Genomic DNA, 23,357 nt, shown 5'->3' on the forward strand with positions numbered 1-23,357 from the left:
CAGAGGAGGTAAACCACATGCATTACAATTGGTATATTTTTAAAAACACACCAAAGGAAAAGACGTGCAAGCAAGGCTATCATATTAACACAATATTGGAAAACGAGGGTTGACGAACTCAGAGCCACTGGCTTCTATACATTTGGGATGGATAGATGGATGACATACACAAATATCACTGTCTGGCCCATATACGTTTGCCTACTAGACATTCTTACTGGCTCTTAAATTTAAACAGATTTGTCTACCGCTGCTGTAAACTTTTTACAGTACTTGGCTTGTCAATGAGAATAGAAGGGGGGGGGGGGGGGGGATAGGATTTCAAATCCTAAAACCCAATTAATTTTAAAGACATTATTTACGACTTGGTTCGATGAACACTGAGTAAGCAGACACATTCATTATCCGAATGTGGCAGCCGCTCGAGGCATTTGGCTCTTTTTGGAGCTGCATTTATTCTTGTGAAAGTGCAACACACTAAGACAGGGCTCGACAAACCCAGGAGCCTGGGAGCCACTGGCTCCTAGAATTTTCCCCTTGGCTCCTAAGTTTTTGTGTTATCATCAATATATCTATATACAAATCAAACTGTCTGGCTACTCATTTTTAAACAGATTTGTCAAGCACTGCACTAAGATCTGTGCAAATCCAGACCTTAGTGAGTTGGACTTTCCCAAGAATAAATGTGACTCCGAAAAGAGCTGAATGCCGCCGAGTGGCTGCTATGCACATTCGGATCATAACGAATTATCCAAATGAACACACCCAGTAATGTGCTTCCTCATTCATATTAACAATAGTCCAACCAAACAAGCACCATTATATCTGCCCCATGAAGAGATCACTGCCCACTGGAAAAGTCATTAACAAAAGGGTAAGCATTATTCCCTAGCTCATAAGTCAGAAGGTAATAAAAGGGACATGAAACCCCAGATTTTTCCTTCACGATTCCAACAGAGTATACCATTTTAAACAACTGTCCAGTTCACTCCTATTAATAAAGTTGCATCATTCTCTTGGTGTCCTTTGCTTAAAGAGCAGCAATGCATTACTGGGAGCTAGCTGAGCACATCAGGTGAGTCAATGCTTAGAGGCAAATAAGTGCAGCCACCAATCAGCAGCTCTCCCCTAGAAGTGCACTGTTGCTTCTGAGCCTACCTATGTAGGCTTTTCAAAAAAAGGATACAAAGACAAAGCTTATTAGATAATAGAAGTACATTTTAAAATGTATTAAAAACTGCATACTTGTAAATGTTTAATTTTGGTTTACTATCCCTTTAAACTAGCAATAAAAACCTTGCCTCACTTTCTAAAAGGACAAAATACAGTTATATTCCTACTTTGGCTTTGCTAAGCTGTATTTTGAAAACAAATATATAGGGATATAGGAATAGATATAGGAATAGATATAGGAATAGATATAGGAATAGATATAGGAATAGATATAGGAATAGATATAGGAATAGATATAGGAATAGATATAGGAATAGATATAGGAATAGATATAGGAATAGATATAGGAATAGATATAGGAATAGATATAGATAGATAGGAATAGATATAGGAATAGATATAGGAATAGATATAGGAATAGATATAGGAATAGATATAGGAATAGATATAGGAATAGATATAGGAATAGATATAGGAATAGATATAGGAATAGATATAGGAATAGATATAGGAATAGATATAGGAATAGATATAGGAATAGATATATATATCCCCATATCCTTCTCATGGCAGTGGTCATTGTCTGAAATTCTGAATGTTATAATTACCTCCACACATAGACAAGGCAAAAAAGGCACATAAGATGTGGTGCATGATCCTTAGACACCAGGACCAGAGGAACAATAGATCAATTTAAAGGGACACTGAACCCAAAGTTTATATTTTATGATTCAGATAGAGCATGCAATTTTAAGCAACTTTTTAATTTACCCCTATTAGCAAGAAAATGAAGAAAAATTTATATCTTTATTTGAAAAGCAAGAATTTAAGTTTAGATGCCGGCCCAGTTTTAGTTTGCAACCTTGGTTGTCCTTGCTGATTGGAGGATAAATGCTGCCCAGGGTCTGAACCAAAAAATGGCTGGCTCCTTAGCTGGCTTCATTTTCAAATAAAGATAGCAAGAGAACAAAGAAAAATAGGAGTAAAATAGTAAGTTGCTTAAAAATTGCATGTTCTGAATCATTAAAGAAAAAAAAATATTTCTTTCATGTAATTGGCAAGAGTCCATGAGCTAGTGACGTATGGGATATACATTCCTACCAGGAGGGGCAAAGTTTCCCAAACCTTAAAATGCCTATAAATACACCCCTCACCACACCCACAATTCAGTTTTACAAACTTTGCCTCCCGTAGAGGTGGTGAAGTAAGTTTGTGCTTAAGACTCTTCGTTGATAAGCGCTTCGCAACAGGTTGAAGCCCGGTTTTCCTCTCAAAGTGCATTGAATGTCAGAGGGATGTGAAGAGAGTATTGCCTATTTGAATACAATGGTCTACCTCTAGGGGATCTATTTCATAGGTTCTCTGTTATCGGTCGTAGAGATTTCTTCTCCTACCTCCCTTTTCAGATCGACGATATACTCTTATATACCGTTACCTCTACTGATTCTCATTTCAGTACTGGTTTGGCTATCTGCTATATGTAGAGGAGTGTCCTGGGGTAAGTAAGTTATTTTTTGTGACACTCTACGCTATGGTTGGGCACTTTATATGTAAAGTTCTAAATATATATATGTCTAAACTTTTATTTGCCTTGATTCAGGATAATCAGTATTCCTTTCAAAATACAGAATGTCAGTTTCATTATTGGGATAATGCATTTAATTATTTTTCTTACCTTGAAAAATTTCATTTGACCATTTTTTCCTGCATGCTGTTAGGCTCGCGGGGGCAGAAAATGTTTTTTTATTACGTCATTTTTGGCGCAAACTTTTTTTTTTCTGTTTCTGATGAGGTTTTTTCCGGTTCAGAAGATTCTACTTCAGATATTGATACTGACAAATCTTCATATTTATTTAAGATGGAGTTTATTCGTTCATTACTTAAAGAAGTTTTGATTGCTTTAGATATGGAGGAGTCTAGTCCTCTTGATACTAAAACTGCTAAACGTTTAAATTCGGTTTATAAACCTCATGTGTTAATTCCGGAAGTTTTTCCAGTTCCTGATGCTATCTCAGATGTGATTGCTAGGGAATGGGATAGTCTGGGTACTTAATTTACTCCTTCTCCAAGGTTTAAGAAATTGTACCCTGTGCCATCTGATAGATTGGAGTTTTGGGATAAAATCCCTAAAGTCGATGGGGCTCTCTCTACTCTTGCCAAACGAACTGCTATTCCTACGGCAGATAGCACTTCGTTTAAAGATCCTTTAGATAGGAAAATTGAATCTATTTTAAGAAAAGCTTATTTATGTTCAGGTAATCTACTAAGACCTGCTATCTCTTTGGCTGATGTTGCAGCAGCTTCAACTTTCTGGTTGGAGGCTTTAGCGCAACAAGTGACAGATCATAATACATATAGCATTGTTAAACTTCTTCAACACGCTAATAACTTTGTCTGTGATGCCATTTTTGATATCATTAGAGTTGATGTCCGGTATATGTCTTTAGCTATTTTAGCTAGACGAGCTTTATGGCTTAAATCGTGGAATGTAGATATGACTTCTAAGTCAACTTTGCTTTCTCTCTCTTTCCAAGGTAATAAGTTGTTTGGTTCTCAGTTGGATTCTATAATTTCAACTGTTACTGGAGGGAAGGGTGCCTTTTTGCCTCAGGGCAAAAAAATCTAAAGGTAAATACAGGGCTGCTAATAGTTTTCGTTCCTTTCGTCAGAATAAGGAGCAGAAGTCCGATCCTTCCCCTAAAGGAACAGTTTCGGGTTGGAAACCTAATCAAGTCTGGAATAAATCCAAGCCTTCTAGAAAGTCAAAACCAGCTCCTAAATCCGCATGAAGGTGCGGCCCTCATTCCAGCGCAGCTGGTAGGGGGCAGGTTACGATTTTTCAAAGAGGTTTGGATCAATTCGGTTCACAATCTTTGGATTCAGAACATTGTTTCGCAAGGGTACAGAATAGGTTTCAAAGTAAGACCGCCTGTGAGAAGATTCTCTCACGCATTCCAGTGAAGGCTCAGGCGTTTGCTGAAATGTGTTTCAGACCTAGAGTTAGCTGGGGTAATTATACCAGTTCCAGAACAAGGTCTGGGGTTTTATTCGAATCTATTCATCGTACCAAAGAAAGAATTCTTTCAGACCAGTTCTGGACCTAAAGATATTGAATCGTTATGTAAGGATACCAACATTCAAAATGGTAACTATAAGGACTATCCTGCCTTTTGTTCAGCAAGGGCATTATATGTCTACAATAGACTTACAGGATGCATACCTTCATATTCCAATTCATCCAGATCACTATCAGTTTCTGAGATTCTCTTTTCTAGACAAGCATTACCAGTTTATTGCTCTTCCATTTGGTCTAGCAACAGCACCAAGGATCTTTACGAAGGTTCTCGGTGCCCTTCTCTCTATAATCAGAGAACAGGGTATTGCGGTATTTCCTTATTTGGACGATATCTTGGTACTTGCTCAGTCTTCACATTCTGCAGAATCTCAAACAAATCAACTTGTGTTTCTTCAAAGTCATGGTTGGAGGATCAATTTGCCAAAGAGTTCCTTGATTCCTCAGACAAGGGTAACCTTTTTAGGTTTCCAAATAGATTCAGTTTCCATGACTTTGTCTCTGACAGAAAAGAGACGTCTGAAATTGGTTTCAGCCTGTCGAAGCCTTCAGTCTCAAACGTTCCCTTCGGTAGCATTATGCATGGAGATTTTAGGTCTCATGACTGCTGCATCAGACGCGATCCCTTTTGCTCGTTTTCACACGAGACCACTCCAGCTTTGTATGCTGAACCAGTGGTGCAGGGATTATACAAGGATATCACAAATAATATCCTTAAATCCCAATGTTCGATCATCTCTGACTTGGTGGATGGATCACCATCGTTTAATTCAAGGGGCCTCTTGTTTGTCCAACCTGGACTGTGATCTCAACAGATGCGAGTCTATCAGGTTGGGGAGCTGTATGGGGATCTCTGACAGCGCAAGGGGTTTGGGAATCTCAGGAGGAGAGATTACCAATCAACATTTTGGAACTCCGAGCGATTTTCAGAGCTCTTCAATTTTGGCCTCTTCTGAAGAGAGAATCGTTTGTTTTCAAACAGACAATGTCACAACCGTGTCGTATGTCAATCATCAAGGTGGGACTCACAATCCTCAAGCTATGAAAGAAGTATCTCGGATACTTGTATGGGCGGAATCCAGCTCCTGTCTAATTTCTGCGGTTCACATCCCAGGTGTAACAATTGGGAAGCGGATTATCTCAGTCGCCAGACGTTACATCCGGGCGAATGGTCTCTTCACCCAGAGGTATTTCTTCAGATTGTTCACATCTGGGGGCTTCCAGAAATAGATCTGATGGCCTCTCATCTGAACAAGAAACTTCCCAGGTATCTGTCCAGATCCCGGGATCCTCAGGCGGAATCAGTGGATGCATTGTCAATTCCTTGGAATTATCATCCTGCTTATATCTTTCCGCCTCTAGTTCTTCAGAAAGCAATCTCCAAAATTCTAATGGAGCGCTCACTTGTACTGCTGGTGGCTCCAGCATGGCCTCGCAGCTTTTGGTTTGCGGATCTCGTTCGGATGGCCAGTTGCCAACCTTGGACACTTCCGTTAAGGCCAGACCTATCTCAAGGCCCTTTTTTCCCATCAGGATCTCAAATCATTAAATTTGAAGGTATGGAGATTGAACGCTTAATACTTAGTCATAGAGGATTCTCTGACGCAGTGATTAATACTATGTTACAGGCTCGTAAATCTGTATCTAGGAAAATTTATTATTGAGTTTGGAAGACTTACATCTCTTGGTGTTCTTTTCATAAATTCTCCTGGCATTCTTTCAGAATTCCTAGAATTTTACAGTTTCTTCAGGATGGTTTGGATAAAGGTTTGTCTGCAAGTTCTTTGAAAGGACAAATATCTGCTCTCTCTGTTCTTTTTCACAGAAAGATTGCTAATCTTCCTGAAATTCATTGTTTTGTACAGGCTTTGGTCCGTATCAAACCTGTCATTAAGCCAATCTCTCCTCCTTGGAGTCTTAATTTGGTTTTGTCAGCTTTACAGGCTCCTCCATTTGAGCCTATGCATTCTCTGGACATTAAATTACTTTCTTGGAAAGTACTGTTCATTTTGGCCATCTCTTCTGCTAGAAGAGTTTGAGTTATCTGCTCTTTGTGAATCTCCTTTTCTGATTTTTCATCAGGATAAGGCAGTGTTGCAGACTTCATTTCAATTTTTACCTAAGGTTGTGAATTCTAACATTAGTAGAGAAATTGTTGTCCCTTCATTATGTCCTAATCCTAAGAAGAGATCGTTACATTCTTTGGATGTAGTTAGAGCTTTAAATATATTATGTTGAAGCTACTAAAGGTTTTAGAAAGACTTCTAGTCTGTTATCTTTTCTGGTTCCAGGAAAGGTCAAAAGGCTTCTGCCATTTCTTTGGCGTCTTGGTTAAAGTCTTTGATTCATCATGCTTATGTGGAGTCGGGTAAGTCCCCGCCTCAAAGAATTACGGCTCATTCTACTAGGTCAGTTTCTACTTCCTGGGCTTTTAGGAATGAAGCTTCTGTTGATCAGATTTGCAAAGCAGCAACTTGGTCTTCTTTGCATACTTTTACTAAATTCTACCATTTTGATGTGTTTTCTTCTTCTGAAGCAGTTTTTGGTAGAAAAGTACTTCAGGCAGCTATTTCTGTTTGATTCGTCTGCTTAGAATTTTAGTTTTTTTCATTATAAAGATTAAAACTTTTGATTTGGGTTGTGGATTATTTTTTTCAGCGGAATTGGCTGTCTTTATTTTATCCCTCCCTCTCTAGTGACTCTTGCGTGGAAGTTCCACATCTTGGGTATCTGCTATCCCATACGTCACTAGCTCATGGACTCTTGCTAATTACATGAAAGAAAACATAATTTATGTAAGAACTTACCTGATAAATTCATTTCTTTCATATTAGCAAGAGTCCATGAGGCCCACCCTTTTTTGTGGTGGTTATGATTTTTTGTATAAAGCACAATTATTCCAATTCCTTATTTTTTTATGCTTTCGCTCCTTTATCACCTCACTTCTTGGCTATTCGTTAAACTGAATTGTGGGTGTGGTGAGGGGAGTATTTATAGGCATTTTAAGGTTTGGCAAACTTTGCCCCTCCAGGTAGGAAAGTATATACCATACGTCACTAGCTCATGGACTCTTGCTAATATGAAAGAAATGAATTTATCAGGTAAGTTCTTACATAAATTATGTTTTTTGCTTTAGTATCCCTTTAACTTGCAGGAAAAAAAAAAAAAAAAGTGTGCAAAAATGATTACACTGTGGGAGCAAGGAACAGCAAACACCTTGAAATATTTAAAGAAAATGTTTAGTTATGTGTAATGGAAAAAAAAAAAAACTTTGTAATACAACTATTTATTGTGTCCCCATTTCATGTAATTTGCCTCTGACATTTTAAAGTTATTTTCAGAACTTGAACTGTAACCCTGGTGACTTCTCAAAGTTCTCTCTGTAGCAGACCTTATCCTATCTGGCTTTAGGGGGAAAAAAAAAAAAAAAGATAGGACATGGAAGTCAGCCAAAATGGCAAGATTACCAGTATTTTTCATTCCCTTGACGATTCTTTTAAAGTGTCACTAAGAATGGTCTTTTTACACGTTTAAAAATATGTAATTTTAAATTCTCATTTATGTTAGGAGTTTTAGTAAGTAGCATTAAAATAAAGCGTGAGAAAGATATCACAACATGAAATTATTCAGCTTTCTATAAAATGATTAGGAAGTAATATTACCTTTTCATTTAGGGACATTCTTCGTTTTAAAGGTGTTTTGCTTGCTGCATTTGATGAATTCCTTGAAGAAAAATAAGAATCATGACTACTCAATTATAACAGTCCAAAAAGGTGTAACAATGCAATACAAAGAAAGATCATGAATTCAATTATTTATATAAAACGCAAACTTACAAACACATGTATACCTTAAACTTGAAGACAAAACGGAGGAATCCATTAGACTTCTCAATAAAGATCCACTATAATCTAGGTCCAAGTCTTTGGAGTGTATTTCTTTTGTAGTGGCCAAAGCTAAAATTAATTTAAAAATAAGTATTACTTTTTTTTAGGTCAAAATAAGCATCAACATTAGGCACTGGTAACTTCTCTGAAGCACAATGAAAGATTTGTCTAACATAAATAAAATCTCTGTGAAAAAAGTAAATCTTCAATAAACTTAAATAACAGGGAATTTTTTTATTTTTATGTTTTTATTTTATTTCTATATTTTATGTATTTATTTGGCTGCATTGGGCAAGAGAAAATATGCAGAACTTACTATAATGAGTGTGTTCGATTAAGAAACAATGCAGGACTATTTCAATTAACTTATTTTTGCAGGTCATTTTAAAATAAAATTATAAATTAGCCAGTTATAGTAAAGCACAAACTCAATGTGTTAGAAACTGGAAAATAAAGCAATTGTTAAAATTGTATAATATATTGCAGCAATTGAAAATTGTATTGCAAATTAGCTTTAAAAAAAAAAAAAAAAAAAAAACACATCAGATTATCAAGGCAAAAAAATAGCAATATAAAAAAAAGGTGCAATGTTCACAAAAACGTCTTAAATTCATGAGTCACAGCTTTGCAGGCCGGGAAATTAGAACTTTTTTTTCTATTATGGCCCTTTAAGGAAAGCTTACAGTGTAGACAGAGCCCAGAGCCATTTGAAGAGACAAGCCTGACATGGAGTAGCTCTGCAAAGCGACAGTATGTGTCTGCAGACGTGCTGCATTTCCTACAATGACATCTCAGACCATGTTATGAATTGGGGGAATTATATAGGGTATATTGAAGACCTTGAGTGCTGAGCCATTTCACAATCTAAGGCCTGTTTTTAGTTTTCTGGTCTACTGAAGAAAAAAAAAAAAAAACATGGTTAAAATCTTTGGAGGGGAGTATTTCAGTTGCGCTGGTAAGTCTGAAGTAAGTTATTAATATAATAAACGAGGCTTGCAATTGATGCCAGGTGATTATTGCAAGTGTGACAAATCACTTGAAAGCTATACTTATTTTAAAATTGTGAGCCTCACTCTTTGAAATAAAAACAGAGTGCTCTTACCAGTGAAATATACGATAAACACAGGACCCCTTATTTGAAAGAGGACTGCTACTTTCAAGTGTCTTTAAGGGCAGGCCTTGTGGACTCTCACTATCATGAAAAGTTAATCAAGTAAGCATAAACGTTTGTTTTCATAAGATGGCGCGAATCCACACTACATCACGTGAGATCCTATACCCAAGCTGAGAAGTCCATGCGACCACCACCATGAAATAAGGTGGGAAATCGGTTAAAATAGGTAAAGGCACAGCAGCCTCCAGAACGTTCACACCACAGAAGATGCAAAATTAAAATGTTTCAAAATAGAATGTAGAGGACCGAGTAGCTGCATTATAAATTAAGCTTCATTCCTGGAAACCCAAGGTGGCAAAAGCTCTGGTACAATGAGCAGTAATTTCCTCTGGGAGAGATTTTACCACTACCAACTATGCTTTACTTATTAAGTTTTAAGCCAAGTGGCTTATGTTATTGCTGTAGCCTTTTGCCCCTTGCAGGGACCAGATAAAAGAATTTCTAAATTCTTTAGTGACCTGAAGATAAAATTTCAAGGTCATGCCCAAATCCAGGTTGTGAGGCAACTTCTAACATCTAATGATAGAGCCTGGAGAACTCTCCAAACCAGAAGTAGATCTGATAACCAGACATGCTGGCGAAAGCCTTGAACAAAGGCTTGAATGTCGGAGTCTAGAAATATTTGAGAAACAAAAAGGAGAGACCAGGCTGCAATTTGAACTTTAAGGGAACTGGCTGATGAACCTTTTCCAAGATCATCCTAAAAAAATTAAACCAATTAAAATAAATAATATTCAGAAAACTGTTTAACCTACAGTCTCTGAAAATGGCATAAAAACTGCAGATTTTGCAGATACAAAGTAAAATACAGGAGAGAGGATTGAAGGCAGTCTTCTGTGTAGTGAAAACATTAGCACAAATCACAGAATTTAAGAGATAAAACTGTGTAGCTAGGAGATTAGTACCAGCTGACAGAGTGGGTAAATGGAGTAGTATTTAGGACCAACAGATGGGGAAAAAAAAAAAAAATGAACAGATACCGGGCAAATAATTTATGCTTACCTGATACATTTTCTTTCTTGGCAGCGAGTCCACTAATTAATTCATTACCTGTGAGAAATAAGTCACCTGGCAACCAGGAGGCAGCAAAGACACCCCAAACAATTCATTAAAGTGCCATAAAACACGTGGAGATCTGTGCATATCCTAAAAGGGCTAATTAGGTAAAAATAGTAAGCATAAAAAAAAAAAACAGAATTTATGTTTACCTGATAAATTACTTTCTCCAACGGTGTGTCCGGTCCACGGCGTCATCCTTACTTGTGGGATATTCTCTTCCCCAACAGGAAATGGCAAAGAGCCCAGCAAAGCTGGTCACATGATCCCTCCTAGGCTCCGCCTTCCCCAGTCATTCGACCGACGTAAAGGAGGAATATTTGCATAGGAGAAATCATATGATACCGTGGTGACTGTAGTTAAAGAAAATAAAATATCAGACCTGATTGAAAAACCAGGGCGGGCCGTGGACCGGACACACCGTTGGAGAAAGTAATTTATCAGGTAAACATAAATTCTGTTTTCTCCAACATAGGTGTGTCCGGTCCACGGCGTCATCCTTACTTGTGGGAACCAATACCAAAGCTTTAGGACACGGATGATGGGAGGGAGCAAATCAGGTCACCTAGATGGAAGGCACCACGGCTTGCAAAACCTTTCTCCCAAAAATAGCCTCAGAAGAAGCAAAAGTATCAAATTTGTAAAATTTGGTAAAAGTGTGCAGTGAAGACCAAGTAGCTGCCTTACATATCTGATCAACAGAAGCCTCATTCTTGAAGGCCCATGTGGAAGCCACGGCCCTAGTGGAATGAGCTGTGATTCTTTCAGGAGGCTGCCGTCCGGCAGTCTCATAAGCCAATCTGATGATGCTTTTAAGCCAAAAAGAGAGAGAGGTAGAAGTTTCTTTTTGACCTCTCCTTTTACCAGAATAAACAACAAACAAGGAAGATGTTTGTCTGAAATCCTTTGTAGCATCTAAATAGAATTTTAGAGCACGAACTACATCCAAATTGTGCAACAAACGTTCCTTCTTTGAAACTGGATTCGGACACAAAGAAGGCACGACTATCTCCTGGTTAATATTTTTGTTAGAAACAACTTTCGGAAGAAAACCAGGTTTAGTACGCAAAACCACCTTATCTGCATGGAACACCAGATAAGGAGGAGAACACTGCAGAGCAGATAACTCTGAAACTCTTCTAGCAGAAGAAATTGCAACCAAAAACAAAACTTTCCAAGATAATAACTTAATATCTACGGAATGTAAGGGTTCAAACGGAACCCCCTGAAGAACTGAAAGAACTAAATTGAGACTCCAAGGAGGAGTCAAAGGCTTGTAAACAGGCTTGATTCTAACCAGAGCCTGAACAAAAGCTTGAACATCTGGCACAGCCGCCAGCTTTTTGTGAAGTAAAACAGATAAAGCAGAAATCTGTCCCTTCAAAGAACTTGCAGATAATCCTTTCTCCAAACCTTCTTGAAGAAAGGATAGAATCTTAGGAATTTTTATCTTGTTCCATGGGAATCCTTTAGATTCACACCAACAGATATATTTTTTCCATATTTTATGGTAGATTTTTCTAGTTACAGGCTTTCTGGCCTGAACAAGAGTATCAATGACAGAATCTGAGAACCCTCGCTTTGATAAAATCAAGCGTTCAATCTCCAAGCAGTCAGTTGGAGTGAGGCCAGATTCGGATGTTCGAACGGACCTTGAACAAGAAGGTCCTGTCTCAAAGGTAGCTTCCATGGTGGAGCCGATGACATATTCACCAGGTCTGCATACCAAGTCCTGCGTGGCCACGCAGGAGCTATCAATATCACCGATGCCCTCTCCTGATTGATCCTGGCTACCAGCCTGGGGATGAGAGGAAACGGTGGGAATACATAAGCTAGGTTGAAGGTCCAAGGTGCTACTAGTGCATCTACTAGAGTTGCCTTGGGATCCCTGGATCTGGACCCGTAGCAAGGAACCTTGAAGTTCTGACGAGAGGCCATCAGATCCATGTCTGGAATGCCCCACAATTGAGTAATTTGGGCAAAGATTTCCGGATGGAGTTCCCACTCCCCCGGATGAAATGTCTGACGACTCAGAAAATCCGCTTCCCAGTTTTCCACTCCTGGGATGTGGATTGCAGACAAGTGGCAGGAGTGAGTCTCCGCCCATTGAATGATTTTGGTCACTTCTTCCATCGCCAGGGAACTCCTTGTTCCTCCCTGATGGTTGATATACGCGACAGTCGTCATGTTGTCTGATTGAAACCGTATGAATTTGGCCTTTGCAAGCTGAGGCCAAGCCTTGAGAGCATTGAATATCGCTCTCAGTTCCAGAATATTTATCGGGAGAAGAGATTCTTCCCGAGACCAAAGACCCTGAGCTTTCAGGGGTTCCCAGACCGCGCCCCAGCCCACCAGACTGGCGTCGGTCGTGACAATGACCCACTCTGGTCTGCGGAAGCTCATCCCCTGTGACAGGTTGTCCAGGGTCAGCCACCAACGGAGTGAATCTCTGGTCCTCTGATCTACTTGTATCGTCGGAGACAAGTCTGTATAATCCCCATTCCACTGACTGAGCATGCACAGTTGTAATGGTCTCAGATGAATTCGCTCTAAAGGAACTATGTCCATTGCCGCGACCATAAAACCTATTACTTCCATGCACTGCGCTATGGAAGGAAGAGGAACAGAATGGAGTACTTGACAAGAGCTTAGAAGTTTTGATTTTCTGGCCTCTGTCAGAAAAATCCTCATTTCTAAGGAGTCTATTATTGTTCCCAAGAAGGGAACTCTTGTTGACGGAGATAGAGAACTTTTTTCTACGTTCACTTTGCACCCGTGAGATCTGAGAAAGGCCAGGACAATGTCCGTATGAGCCTTTGCTTGTGGTAGGGACGACGCTTGAATCAGTATGTCGTCCAAGTAAGGTACTACTGCAATGCCCCTTGGTCGTAGCACCGCTAGAAGGGACCCTAGTACCTTTGTGAAAATTCTTGGAGCAGTGGCTAATCCGAATGGAAGTGCCACAAACTGGTAATGCTTGTCCAGAAAGGCGAACCTTAGGAACCGATGATGTTCCTTGTGGATAGGAATATGTAGATACGCATCCTTTAAATCCACCGTGGTCATGAATTGACCTTCCTGGATGGAAGGAAGAATTGTCCGAATGGTTTCCATTTTGAACGATGGAACCTTGAGAAACTTGTTTAGGATCTTGAGATCTAAGATTGGTCTGAATGTTCCCTCTTTTTTGGGAACTATGAACAGATTGGAGTAGAATCCCATCCCTTGTTCTCCTAATGGAACAGGATGAATCACTCCCATTTTGAACAGGTCTTCTACACAATGTAAGAATGCCTGTCTTTTTATGTGGTCTGAAGACAATTGAGACCTGTGGAACCTCCCCCTTGGGGGTAGCTCCTTGAATTCCAGAAGATAACCTTGGGAGACTATTTCTAGCGCCCAAGGATCCAGAACATCTCTTGCCCAAGCCTGAGCGAAGAGAGAAAGTCTGCCCCCCACCAGATCCGGTCCCGGATCGGGGGCCAACATCTCATGCTGTCTTGGTAGCAGTGGCAGGTTTCTTGGCCTGCTTACCTTTGTTCCAGCCTTGCATTGGCCTCCAGGCTGGCTTGGTTTGAGAAGTATTACCCTCTTGCTTAGAGGATGTAGCACTTGGGGCTGGTCCGTTTCTGCGAAAGGGACGAAAATTTGGTTTATTTTTAGCCTTGAAAGACCTATCCTGAGGAAGGGCGTGGCCCTTACCCCCAGTGATATCAGAAATAATCTCTTTCAAGTCAGGACCAAACAGCGTTTTCCCCTTGAAAGGTATGTTAAGCAATTTGTTCTTGGAAGACGCATCCGCTGACCAAGATTTTAGCCAAAGCGCTCTGCGCGCCACAATAGCAAACCCAGAATTTTTCGCCGCTAATCTAGCCAATTGCAAAGTGGCGTCTAAAGTAAAAGAGTTAGCCAATTTGAGAGCATGAATTCTGTCCATAATCTCCTCATAAGAAGAATCTTTATTGAGCGACTTTTCTAGTTCATCGAACCAGAAACACGCTGCTGTAGTGACAGGAACCATGCATGAAATTGGTTGTAGAAGGCAACCTTGCTGAACAAACATCTTTTTAAGCAAACCCTCTAATTTTTTATCCATAGGATCTTTGAAAGCACAACTATCCTCTATAGGGATAGTAGTGCGTTTGTTTAGAGTAGAAACCGCCCCCTCGACCTTGGGGACTGTCTGCCATAAGTCCTTTCTGGGGTCGACCATAGGAAACAATTTCTTAAATATAGGGGGAGGGACAAAAAGGTATGCCGGGCCTTTCCCATTCTTTGTGTACAATGTCCGCCACCCGCTTGGGTATAGGAAAAGCTTCGGGGGGCCCCGGGACCTCTAGGAACTTGTCCATCTTACATAATTTCTCTGGAATGACCAAATTCTCACAATCATCCAGAGTAGATAACACCTCCTTAAGCAGAGCGCGGAGATGTTCCAATTTAAATTTGAATGTAATCACATCAGGTTCAGCTTGTTGAGAAATTTTCCCTGAATCTGAAATTTCTCCCTCAGACAAAACCTCCCTGGCCCCCTCAGACTGGTGTAGGGGCACTTCAGAACCAATATCATCAGCGTCCTCATGCTCTTCAGTATTTTCTAAAACAGAGCAGTCGCGCTTTCGCTGATAAGTGGGCATTTTGGCTAAAATGTTTTTGATAGAATTATCCATTACAGCCGTTAATTGTTGCATAGTAAGGAGTATTGGCGCACTAGATGTACTAGGGGCCTCCTGTGTGGGCAAGACTGGCGTAGACGAAGGAGGGGATGATGCAGTACCATGCTTACTCCCCTCACTTGAGGAATCATCTTGGGCATCATTTTCTCTAAATTTTGTGTCACATAAATCACATCTATTTAAATGAGAAGGGACCTTTGCTTCCCCACATACAGAACACAGTCTATCTGGTAGTTCAGACATGTTAAACAGGCATAAACTTGATAACAAAGTACAAAAAACGTTTTAAAATAAAACCGTTACTGTCACTTTAAATTTTAAACTGAACACACTTTATTACTGAAAATGTGAAAAAGTATGAAGGAATTGTTCAAAATTCACCAATATTTCACCACAGTGTCTTAAAGCCTTAAAAGTATTGCACACCAAATTTGAAAGCTTTAACTCTTAAAATAACGGAACCGGAGCCGTTTTTATATTTAACCCCTATACAGTCCCTGGTATCTGCTTTGCTGAGACCCAACCAAGCCCAAAGGGGAATACGATACCAAATGACGCCTTCAGTAAGCTTTTTCTATGTATCTGAGCTCCTCACACATGCATCTGCATGTCATGCTTCCCAAAAACAACTGCGCAATAGAGGCGCGAAAATGAGGCTCTGCCTAAGAATAGAGAAGGCCCCCAGTGAAAAAGGTGTCCAATACAGTGCCTGCCGGTTATTTTACATAATTCCCAAGAATAAAATAACTCCTCAAAAGTATGAAGTATTAAAAATGCTTATATATCAATCGTTTTAGCCCAGAAAAATGTCTACTAGTCTTTAAAGCCCTTGTGAAGCCCTTTATTCTTATTTAATAAAAATGGCTTACCGGATCCCATAGGGAAAATGACAGCTTCCAGCATTACCAAGTCTTGTTAGAAATGTGTCATACCTCAAGCAGCAAAAGTCTGCTCACTGTTTCCCCCAACTGAAGTTAATTCCTCTCAACAGTCCTGTGTGGAAACAGCCATCGATTTTAGTAACGGTTGCTAAAATCATTTTCCTCTTACAAACAGAAATCTTCATCTCTTTTCTGTTTCAGAGTAAATAGTACATACCAGCACTATTTTAAAATAAACTCTTGATTGAAGAATAAAAACTACATTTAAACACCAAAAAAACTCTAAGCCATCTCCGTGGAGATGTTGCCTGTACAACGGCAAAGAGAATGACTGGGGAAGGCGGAGCCTAGGAGGGATCATGTGACCAGCTTTGCTGGGCTCTTTGCCATTTCCTGTTGGGGAAGAGAATATCCCACAAGTAAGGATGACGCCGTGGACCGGACACAACTATGTTGGAGAAATAAAGTTTAAAAATTGCTGGCAAGTATTTTATTTTTTCAAAAATAAGCAAAATTACTTGCATAGATATGCTGTCTTGAGTAGACTGATCCAGCCCCCTTATCAGTGTTTAGCATCAGAAACACATGTATTGGATTTCACAGCAGCTTATTTGGCTTCTAGGCATGCTCCAGCAGATCATCACTGTCTACTTCTGCATTCTACCAAAAGCAAAAAGGTAGATATAGATACAGCCATAGAAGTAAATGTGTGGGGGAGTTAAAAGAAAAGGTTAATGGTGAGGCACTGCAGTATAAATTTGCAGGTAAAGTAATTAAAGTACATATTATATTTTGTCTCTATCCCAACTAGTTTTATCTCCATTTAAATATCCCTCCCACTTGCTCTACACTTAGTAGTTCAAGCCGAGGATGAGGAAAAGTAGAGATGCACAAGGGGTATAGAGGTGCCATAACACTGCTGCCACTACATAATTTCAGAGCAGGTTCCTGGACTCAAGAAAGAAAATGATTTCTTATGGCAGAGAGAATCCACAAATTCATGCATTACCTATGGGAAAATACTTAAGCAGAGAAAGACACAAAATGAATAGGGAGGGAAAGATGGGGATGGCAGTCCCAAGAACTAGGCACCACCACTTTAAGAACCCTTCGCCCAAAAGGATGCATCAGTTAAAGCAAAAAACATTGCATACCTTCACGAAATATGGTAAATTTTATAAGGACCAAGCATCAGCCGCACTTATCTGATCAGCTGAAGCCTCATTCTTGAGGGCCCAAAAAGATGAGACCGCAAGGTTAGGACGTGCCGTAATCCGATATTGAGGCAGCTCTAACACCATCCAATGTATGTAACAAAACCTCTCCTTGGAGGGAGAAGGATTGGGACAAAGATAGAATATCAAATTCCTAGTAATATTGGGACTTTAAAACAGTAGAAAAAAAACAAAACAAAAAAAACACTCTACTTGTTCTCATAACAGCCACATCTGAAAGAAAAATGAGATAAAAAAGGTAGATCACGTTGAAGGACAGCTATTTAGAAACTCTACGAGCAGAAGAGATGGCTAGCAAAAAAAATAAAAAAAAAAAATAAGAGAAAATTGTAATATCAATAGAATATATAGGTTCAAACGGAGCCTTAATAACTCCTAGAAAAAGAATAAGGGTCAACAGGTCAAAAAAACAAAAAAATTAAGGCTATGCCAGGTGTGACGATTAAGCCTTTCCACCCAGCCGTCTCTATGGAGAGGGTGTGTGGGCATGAAGGAGTTAATAGCACTCAGCCTCTGGTTTCCTAAAACCTTAATCTCTACAAAGGACCTAAAGTGACACCAAATTAACCCCCCAAATCCTGCATACACCACCCCAGTTTTAATAATTGCTGTCACCACCAAGAATTTTGAATAAGGGGGTCTTGGAAACCCAATAACACAATTACGAAACATGCTTTTAACCTTGTCTCAAGAGAGTGAATTCAGATATTACAGCCCAAAGACAGAATTAGATTTTCTATGTTTAATACAAAAAGGCAAATACAGGTTACACAGTGCCAAATTACAAAACAAGATATGTGCAAAAGGTATAGTTCTTTAAAATAAAAAGGGACATAAATGACGGTGGACTTCCGTTTGAGGGAGGAGCAAGCAAGGTGTTGCGCGTTGGGCTGCTCCTGCTTGCAGTTTGAACCAACCACTCCCGCCTTCAACTGACCCTTGGCCGCGGATCTTCCACTGGTCCGGGCATAGGATCTTGGATCCACGAAGTGGAAGTCTGTTAATCGCCATTTCTATGCTTTGTGGCGGAAGCAACCTACTACAATCTTGTTATCCTGTGCCTTGATTGGAGTAATTAGACTGTAGCGGTGTTTGTTTTAATTGTTGCAAATTGTTGCAAATAAACACTTGACTACCTGTTCAGAGACTTGATACTTAAAAGAAGACTCTTAGGCCGGGCAGTGGCTTGTTCTGCCGATAAATAAAGCCCCCCTACGGCAAACTCTCTATCCTGACTTGAATGGTGAAACTTAGATGGAGATGAGAGACCGGATAGTTCCCTGGTGAACTTACGGAGGTGAAGTCCTTGTTCTGTGGGGGCACAAGAAATAGGAGGAATATCGTGTTGGCCTGCCTGATGGGAAATAGGCCTCCAAGTAAAAGTGTCCGCTACCTGTATTTCTAACAAGAATTTGGCCCCAACGCTGAGAGGAGGAAGCAGGTGAAAGACATACTCACCTGTTGTAGTGTCCTGTGTCTATCGGGGTGTTGGAGGTTGCGAAGATGCCTGGTGGCTCCCTGGTGAGCGCATAGATCGAGGCGTCAGGTGTAGAACCGGTGGCGTTTCAGCGGATGAATACAGACGTTCTGTAGCGCTACGACGGTAGCGTGAAGCATAGTTCCGGTAAGAGAGGTGCACCCCTACAGAAAGCTGACAGTGGAGCCGGAGCATTAAACGGAAAACGGCCGGGGCACGCTAAGCTTGGTCCCACGAACGGATCTTCAGAAGGACTCGCATAAGGATACAGTGTGGGCTCAGGAAGGCCTGGCGAAAGGAGCACCGGAGTGACCCCCTCTCCATAATTAAGGTACTTTTCTGCTGTTTTCTCAGTATCCCTCCCGGAATTCAAATACGGCTTGTGAAAGTACGCCAAGAGGAAAGGGAGAGGTTTGGCCCTCTATAGGCCATGGAGTAAGGGACACACATATTGGGCAATATCCCTATGCATTGGCTGTATATGTCAGTTATAATTGAACGGGTTTGATTTGTCTTATATTGATAAAGAATCTATCCTATAGAACTTGGACATATCCCCTGAAGGTGGCTTCTTGCAGCTGCAAATATATCTAAATAATCACTTGGATATTTGGACATTTAAACACTTACCTGGCAATAAATTTCAGTAAATTGGTTATGTTCATGGACAATGACGTGGTTCCCTCTGGACTCTTTAAAAGAAGCTACTATTGGACATATACTTATATGCTAAGATAAGGGGGGAATGTTTTTTCTTATAGATACAATTTACTGTATGCATCATGGTTTAGGCAGGATTATATTGTCCTTAAGGGTAAGAATATTGGATCATACTGTAAATTGTGGCTGAACGAGATACTGCATCGCCTGAGGGTGCATTTGTAGGCTGACAAATAGGGCTGTCAGTCTTCTGGATTGTGATTCTTAGTCAAATTATGTTGGTTAAATTGCTTGGTCCTTAAATGCTAGAAGGAAGCCCCTAGTGTGGGCACTAGAAATATTACTCAGGCTGTAAGATTCTTTTCACTACTGTATAAAACTTAGCAGATATAAGTAATACGCTAGAATTTGATGGCTTAAATATGTTTTGAGAGAGTAATTACTTTAAAACTCATATTTCCTATACTGCTAAATATACTTAACAGCTAGTGGCTTATTAAGTGAGAGTAAGAATAACTTAAAATCTCTAAAAAGGTCCTAAGTATTTCAGAGTCTGATAATTTCTTATTTAGGCGACTCTCTGGTTTGTTTCTCATCACTTCTCACGTCTCTTGTATTGCACTCCTGTTTTATTCTTTTCTTTTTTTTTATTTATTTTTTTTTCTCTCTCTCTCACATTCCCTTTTTGCACTTCTCACCGTCCCTTTCTGCATGCAGATATTGATTAGCCTCTCTTGGCTCAGTAGTATAGGCACGTGTTGCCTATTTTCCCCCTTGTGAATATATTCTCACATTCCCTGGACATCTTTAAGCACTTGTATACAATATACGAATAATACATGAACTCAATAGTCCCGTAAATTGTGTAGCACAGTCACTTTGAGTGGCCTAATAAAAGTAGTGGACTTGATTAGATTTTGTATATATGGATAAATTCACATTTACAACTCGGAATCCTTCTATTATGCCTGCTAAACAGAAGGGAAAAAAAATGGCTAAACGTGTCGATCAGACATTGGATCTATCACAAATTCAGAGTGAGACACACATTGACATGCAGGAACTAGTTCTTCAAATTACTAAATCCATTACACCACAATTGGATAGTATGAAATCAGATATTAAAAATGATATTTGCAGTCTTACGGCAGAAATAAGGCATTTCTCCACAAGATTGACAGAGGTAGAGACAAGGATCTCAGATATAGAGGATAAACTTAACACAGCTGAACCTATTACTATTGATTATATGGCGCATCTTGATAAGTTGCAAGCCAGAGTTGAGGATCTGGAAGACCGATCCAGGCGCAACAATCTTAGAATTATCGGTCTTCCAGAAGATGATACTTACCAAGATTTAATGTATTTTGCTACGGTTACATTATCTCAGAGCCTTGGAATTAATTCAGCTACGCCAGTACTGATAGAAAGGATACACAGAATAGGAGCAGTACGTCCACTGAGAAAAGATCATAACACTAGTAGACCTATTGTACTGAAGTTTTTAAATTTTCAAGATAAAGTAACTTTCTTGCGACAATATAGGAAAATGTATCCACTTGTGATAGATCAACATAAGATCCTTATCTTTCAGGATTTCTCTAGTGAGACCGTAGCAAGGCGCAAAGAGATGTCTCCATTTTGCTCTAAACTTTTAAATGCAAACTATAACGTCAGGATGTTATACCCGGCTAAGCTGGTGTTATCCATAGATGGAATTCAGAAGGTATTTAACAATTATAAAGAAGCGCAGGCCTTTTGTAAGGAGCAGGGTATACAATAAATATAATAAATTAAAATTTACTATGGACAGGTAGTCAGGTTACGATATGATTCTGTTGACTGCATGTAGATCAGTGAATATATGGTTGTATGTTTGTGTTTGTTGGTGTGGTGATGTTGATTTGCCTCTCCCCTTTTTTTTTTCTCTCCCCTCCTCTCAGAATGGAGTCATATAGTTTAATTCTACACTTAAAGGAATGGAGGTAGACATGAGCCCCTTAAAATTCCTCTCATGGAACGTAGGTGGGATAACATCACCAATTAAGAGAAAAGCCATCATTAGACAGCTTGGAGTATATAAACCTGACCTAGTAATGTTGCAGGAACTTCACCTTAAAGAGTCTGAGATCATGAAATTAAAAACAAAATGGGTGGGGGAAATTGTTGCATTAGCGGGGGAGGGTAGGAAGAAAGGACTGGCAATTTTGATCAATAAAAAGTTAAGGTATGAAATAATTAGTACAGAACAGGACCCTGGAGGCAGGTTTCAAATTATGCAGATAAAAATTAATACAGTTTGTTTTATAATTTGTAATGTATACGGGCCCAACGTGTTAGACACATATTTCTGGAATGGCTTAATAAACAAGTTATTGGGATATATAGGGCAGAATTTAATAATAGCGGGAGACTTCAACTTAACACCCCTACCTAATTTAGATAGAATTGGGAAGAAGGAATTTTATAAGGGGGATAAGAAAACACGTATATTCCAAAAATTATGTGCTCAACTTGGGGTTCGGGATATTTGGAGAATCCATCATCCAGACAGTAAGGCATATACTTGCGCATCATCAAGTTTTCAAAGCCTTTCTAGAATTGATATGTTCCTAATTGCAGAGAATTTGCTTGGCTCAGAGTGTAAAGCTGACATTAAAGATATTGTATTGTCAGATCATGCCATTATCTCTCTGGAATTTGGGTGTAGCGCATTTAAAAAGGCAAATAATAATAATTTGTTTTTCCCCAAATATCTTGCAACAAATAGCGGCTTTCAGAATTATCTTAGAAATAAATGGATTGATTATCATAGTTTTAATGAGAATTATCAGGAGAAGACGGAAACCTACTGGGAGGCAGCAAAGGCCGTTCTTAGAGGGCACATTAAAGTTTATCTAGGTATATTAAAGAAAAAAAACAAACAGACAGAATTACAACTTTCAAATACAGTTAGGAACTGCTATAACACATATATATCCCTTAGAACCAACGATAATTGGAAGAGATATGCTGAGGCTAAATCCCAGTGGAACATTTTCTTAAAACAGAAAGCTATGCAAGAAGGTCTAAAACAGAAAGCGCTATACAGAGGATTTACTGGCCGGGCTGCAAAATATTTGGCTAGAATAGCTAAACCTAAAGACAGCAACCGGATTTTCGCAATTAGACAGAGCAATAGTAGGTATACACAGACAGAAGAAATAAAGAAAGTATTCTTTAAATATTTTCAAGGAATTTACAGGTCAGATCCTCCTAATCAGGGAGATAGAGAGGTATTTTGGTCTAGGGTAAAACTCCCAAGAATTACGTTAGAAGAAGAACGAGATTTGAACTTGCCAATTACATTACAAGAAATAAACACAGCAATTAAACAAGCTAAGCTTAACAAAGCTGCTGGGCCTGACTGCCTCCCGATAGAGTTTTATAGAATGTTACAGGAGGGGGTGACCCCAATCTTATATAAGTTATTCAATAGCTACTATGGCTCACATTCGAGTTGTTCTCGGTATTTTACAGCATCTAATATATCACTTATTTTAAAGAAGAACAAGGATTCAGAGAGAGTTGAATCATATAGGCCTATATCATTATTAAATGTAGACTAAGTTATTGACATCGATTATTGCCATGCGATTACAACCTGTTCTTAGAAATATTATACATGAGAATCAAGTCGGCTTTATGCAGGGGAGAAACCCAGTAAAAAGTATTCGTAAAACTATGTTGATATTGGATTATTTCTGGAACAATCTATCAGAGAAAACCGCGGACAGATTGAGCGCTGCAGTGGTGGCACTGGATGCGGAGAAAGCTTTTGATTATGTAGATTGGGGTCACCTCTTCATGGCGATTGATAAGTTTGGATTTAGTGGTAATTTTGCTAATTTCATTAAATTGATATATAGTAATCCGGTCTCCTCCATTATTGTAAATAATGTAACTACAGATTTTTTTTCTCTCCATAGAGGTACAAGGCAGGGGTGTCCTTTATCTCCTCTTCTTTTTAACATATCACTTGAACCATTGGCTGTTTTGTTGCGCGATCAATTAGAAGGTATCACC

At 39.4% G+C, this 23,357-nt stretch overlaps 1 protein-coding gene across 1 annotated transcript in view; it reads right to left on the reverse strand.

Moving 5' to 3' along the window:
- The window catches only part of HAUS6 (HAUS augmin like complex subunit 6), a 138,194-nt gene that overhangs the window by 60,766 nt on the left and 54,071 nt on the right, over positions 1–23,357 (reverse strand). Inside the window, exons 13-14 of the mRNA XM_053702644.1 lie at positions 8,097–8,202; positions 7,909–7,969 (exon numbers count right to left, since the gene is read on the reverse strand). Of these exons, the coding sequence (XP_053558619.1) occupies positions 7,909–7,969; positions 8,097–8,202 (167 nt within the window). The remainder of the gene's footprint in view (positions 1–7,908; positions 7,970–8,096; positions 8,203–23,357) is intronic.

This window comes from Bombina bombina, chromosome 2, assembly GCF_027579735.1.
Source record: "Bombina bombina isolate aBomBom1 chromosome 2, aBomBom1.pri, whole genome shotgun sequence".
In the NCBI taxonomy this organism is placed as follows: Eukaryota; Metazoa; Chordata; class Amphibia; order Anura; family Bombinatoridae; genus Bombina; species Bombina bombina.